Consider the following 5000-nt stretch of genomic DNA (forward strand, 5'->3'; position numbering starts at 1 on the left):
TCACTGATCATAATCTTGATGTGATTGGCCTGACTGAAACATGGCTTAAGCCTGATGAATTTGCTGTGTTAAATGAGGCCTCACCTCCTGGTTACACTAGTGACCATATTCCCCGTGCATCCCGCAAAGGCGGAGGGTGTTGCTAACATTTACGATAGCAAATTTCAATTTACAAAAAAAAAATGGCGTTTCGTCTTTTGAGCTTCTAGTCATGAAATCTATGCAGCCTACTCAATCACTTTTTTATAGCTACTGTTTACAGGCCTCCTGGGCCATATACAGCGTTCCTCTCTGAGTTTCCTGAATTCCTATCAGACCTTGTAGTCATAGCAGATCATATTCTAATTTTTGGTGATTTTAATATTCACATGGAGAAGTCCACAGACCCACTCCAAAAAGTCTTTCGGAGCCATCATCGACTCAGTGGGTTTTGTCCAACATGTCTCTGGACCTACTCACTGCCACAGTCATACTCTGGACCTAGTTTTGTCCCATGGAATAAATGTTGTAGATCTTAATGTTTTTCCACAAAATCCTGGACTATCGGACCACCATTTTATTACGTTTGCAATCGCAACAAATAATCTGCTCAGACCCCAACCAAGGAGCATCAAAAGTCGTGCTATAAATTCTCAGACAACACAAAAATTCCTTGATGCCCTTCCAGACTCCTTCTGCCTACCCAAGGACGTCAGAGGACAAAAAATCAGTTAACCACTTAACTGAGGAACTCAATTTAACCTTGCGCAATACCTAGATGCAGTTGCACCCCTAAAAACAAAAAACATTTGTCATAAGAAACTAGCTCCCTGGTATACAGAAAATACCCGAGCTTTGAAGCAAGCTTCCAGGAAATTGGAACGGAAATGGCGCCACACCAAACTGGAAGTCTTCCGACTAGCTTGGAAAGACAGTACCGTGCAGTACCGAAGAGCCCTCACTGCTGCTCGATCATCCTACTTTTCCAACTTAATCGAGGAAAATAAGAACAATCCAACATTTATTTTTGATACTGTTGCAAAGCTAACTAAAAAGCAGCATTCCCAAGAGAGGATGGCTTTCACTTCAGCAGTAATAAATTCATGAACTTCTTTGAGGAAAAGATCATGACCATTAGAAAGCAAATTACGGACTCCTCTTTGAATCTGCGTATTCCTCCAGGGCTTAGCTGTCCTGGATCTGCACAGCTCTGCGAGGGCCTGGGATCGGGAGAGACACTTAAGTGTTTTAGTACTATATCTCTTGACACAATGATGAAAATAATCATGGCCTCTAAACCTTCAAGCTGCATACTGGATCCTATTCCTACTAAACTGCTGAAGGAGCTGCTTCCTGTGCTTGGCCCTCCTATGTTGAACATAATAAACAGCTCTCTATCCACCGGATGTGTACCAAACTCACTAAAAGTGGCAGTGATAAAGCCTCTCTTGAAAAAGCCAAACCTTGACCCGGAAAATATAAAAAACTATCGGCCTATATCGAATCTTCCATTCCTCTCAAAAATTTTAGAAAAAGCTGTTGCGCAGCAACTCACTGCTTTTCTGAAGACAAACAATGTATACGAAATGCTTCAGTCTGGTTTTAGACCCCATCATAGCACTGAGACTGCACTTGTGAAGGTGGTAAATGACCTTTTAATGGCGTCAGACCGAGGCTCTGCATCTGTCCTCGTGTTACTAGACCTTAGTGCTGCCTTTGACACTATCGATCACCACATTCTTTTGGAGAGACTGGAAACCCAAATTGGTCTACACGGACAAGTTCTGGCCTGGTTTAGATCTTACCTGTCGGAAAGATATCAGTTTGTCTCTGTGAATGGTCTGTCCTCCGACAAATCAACTGTACATTTCGGTGTTCCTCAAGGTTCCGTTTTAGGACCACTATTGTTTTCACTATATATTTTACCTCTTGGGGATGTTATTCGAAAACATAATGTTAACTTTCACTGCTATGCGGATGACACACAGCTGTACATTTCAATGAAACATGGTGAAGCCCCAAAATTGCCCTCGCTAGAAGCCTGTGTTTCAGACATAAGGAAGTGGATGGCTGAAAACTTTCTACTTTTAAACTCGGACAAAACAGAGATGCTTGTTCTAGGTCCCAAGAAACAAAGAGATCTTCTGTTAAATCTGACAATTCATCTTGATGGTTGTAAAGTCGTCTCAAATAAAACTGTGAAGGACCTCGGCGTTACTCTTGACCCTGATCTCTCTTTTGCGAACATATCAAGACTGTTTCAAGGACAGCTTTTTTCCATCTACGTAACATTGCAAAAATCAGAAATTTTCTGTCCAAAAATGATGCAGAAAAATTAATCCATGCATTTGTTACTTCTAGGTTAGACTACTGCAATGCTCTACTTTCCGGCTACCCGGATAAAGCACTAAATAAACTTCAGTTAGTGCTAAATACGGCTGCTAGAATCCTGACTAGAACCAAGAAATTTGATCATATTACTCCAGTGCTAGCTTCCCTACACTGGCTTCCTGTTAAGGCAAGGGCTGATTTCAAGGTTTTACTGTTAACCTATAAAGCGTTACATGGGCTTGCTCCTACCTATCTTTCCGAGTTGGTCCTGCCGTACATACCAATACGTACGCTACGGTCACAAGGCATGAGCCTCCTAATTGTCCCTAGAATTTCTAAGCAAACAGCGGGAGGCAGGGCTTTCTCCTATAGATCTCCATTTTTATGGAACAGTTTGCCTACCCATGTGAGAGACGCAGACTCGGTCTCAACCTTTAAGTCTTTACTGAAGACTTATCTCTTCAGTAGGTCATATGATTGAGTGTAGTCTGGCCCAGGAGTGTGAAGGTGAACGGAAAGGCTCTGGAGCAACGAACAGCCCTTGCTGTCTCTGCCAGGCCGGTTCCCCTCTCTCCACTGGGGTTCTCTGCCTCTAACCCTGTTACAGGGGCTGAGTCACTGGCTTGCTGGTGCTCTTTCATGCGTCACTTGAGTGGGTTGAGTTACTGACGTGATCTTCCTGTCTGGGTTGGCGCTGGTTTGTGCTGTGGTGGAGACCTCTGTGGGCTATACTCGGCCTTGTCTCAGGATTGTAAGTTGGTGGTTGAGGATATCCCTCTGGTGGTGCGGGGGCTGTGCTTTGGCAGAGTGGGTGGGGTTATATCCTTCCTGTTTGGCCCTGTCCGGGGTTTCTTCGGATGGGGCCACAGTGTCTCGGACCGCTCATGTCTCAGCCTCCAGTATTTATGCTGCAGTAGTTTATGTGTCGGGTGGCTGGGGTTAGTTGGTTATACCTGGAGTACTTCTCCTGTCTTATCCAGTGTCCTGTGTGAATTTAAGTATGCTCTCTCTAATTCTCTCGTTCTCTCTTTCTCTCTGAGAACCTGAGCCCTAGGACCATACGTCAGGACTACCGGGCATGCTGACACCTTGCTGTCCCCAGTCCGCCTGGCCTTGCTGCTATTCCAGTTTCAACTGTTCTGCCTGCGGTTACGAAACCCCTACCTGTCCCAGACCTGCTGTTTTCAACTCTTAATGATCGGCTATGAAAAGCCAACTGAGAGACCTGAGCCCTAGGACCATGCGTCGAGACTACCGGCCGTGGTGACTCCTTGCTGTCCCCAGTCCGCCTGGCCTTGCTGCTATTCCAGTTTCAACTGTTCTGCCTGCGGTTATGGAACCCCTACCTGTCCCAGACCTGCTGTTTTCAACTCTTAATGATCGGCTATGAAAAGCCAACTGAGATTTATTCTGATTATTATTTGACCATGCTTGTCACTTATGAACATTTTTGAACATCTTGGCATGGTTCTGTTATAATCTCCACCCGGCACAGCCAGAAGAGGACTGGCCACCCCTCATAGCCTGGTTCCTCTCTAGGTTTCTTCCTAGGTTTTGGCCTTTCTAGGGAGTTTTTCCTAGCCACCGTGCTTCTACACCTGCATTACTAGCTGTTTGGGGTTTTAGGCTGGGTTTCTGTACAGCACTTCGAGATATTAGCTGATGTAAGAAGGGCTATATAAAATAAAATTGATTGATTGAAAATTGATTGATGGATGGATGGTTGGACGAATAGATGGATGGATGGGCGAATGGATGGAGGGGTGGATTGATGGATGGGTGGATGGATGGATGGATGGGTGGACGAATGGATGGAGGGGTGGATTGATGGATGGATGAATGGGTGGATGGATGGATGGATGGATGGATGGGTGGACGAATGGATGGATGGATGGATGGATGGATGGATGGGTGGACGAATAGATGGAGGGGTGGATTGATGGATGGATGGATGGATGGATGGATGGATGGATGGATGGATGGATGGATGAACAAACAAGTAATGAAATTAAGGAAGGAAGGAAGAAGGAAGGAAGGAAGAAGGAAGGAAGGAATGAATGAATGGATTAAAACAACACAATAAAGTCAGGAGAATTACTTCCACTGTGGTCCTCATTATTAGGTACGACCCTGGAAGCCTGGGTGACCTTTGGCCTCTAGGGGTTGTGACCCTGCGTCTCCGAGGACCGTTCCAACACGACCTGGCACTCGTCTCCTCTATCCTCCGTGACGTCTCCAGCCCAGAAACATCTCTGGTAGTCACTGACATCCTGCTGACCGGGAAGATCTCCGTTGCACCGTTCAATGAGATCAACCAGAGACGGGTGCGGTCCATAATGTTCCAGAACGCAACCATGACGGACGAGGCCATCATTCACTTCCTGAAGGTTTGCCATGTACACTGAACCTGCTGTACAGATGCAGGATCTTAATTTGACTAGTTTCTCACAGCAGGAAAATAATCACGCAGCAACAGCAAATGTGAATGAATTATTGTGTGGATTATAATTAATGGACATTTGTTGTACCAGGTGACACATTTTTAGTTAGGGCAAATCAAGTCTGAAATTTAAAGTGGAAATTACTAACTTTAGAAGCCCTTTTAAACCTCGAATACACTACACGTTTGCATTTCCTACTGTGCAGGACAATTCCTGCAACAACAAGATGATCAAATGAAGATCCTACAT

General features: G+C 45.0%; 1 protein-coding gene across 1 annotated transcript in view; it reads left to right on the forward strand.

Annotated features, from left to right (window-relative positions):
• Positions 1-4564: 4564 nt before the first annotated feature.
• LOC121571065 (toll-like receptor 2) overlaps positions 4565-5000 on the forward strand; it is a 14328-nt gene continuing 13892 nt past the window's right edge. Inside the window, 1 exon segment of the mRNA XM_045221777.1 lies at positions 4565-4697. Coding sequence (XP_045077712.1) covers positions 4647-4697 — 51 coding nt within the window. The 5' untranslated portion in view covers positions 4565-4646.

The sequence above is a fragment of the Coregonus clupeaformis genome, chromosome 8 (genome assembly GCF_020615455.1).
Source record: "Coregonus clupeaformis isolate EN_2021a chromosome 8, ASM2061545v1, whole genome shotgun sequence".
Classification (NCBI taxonomy): Eukaryota; Metazoa; Chordata; class Actinopteri; order Salmoniformes; family Salmonidae; genus Coregonus; species Coregonus clupeaformis.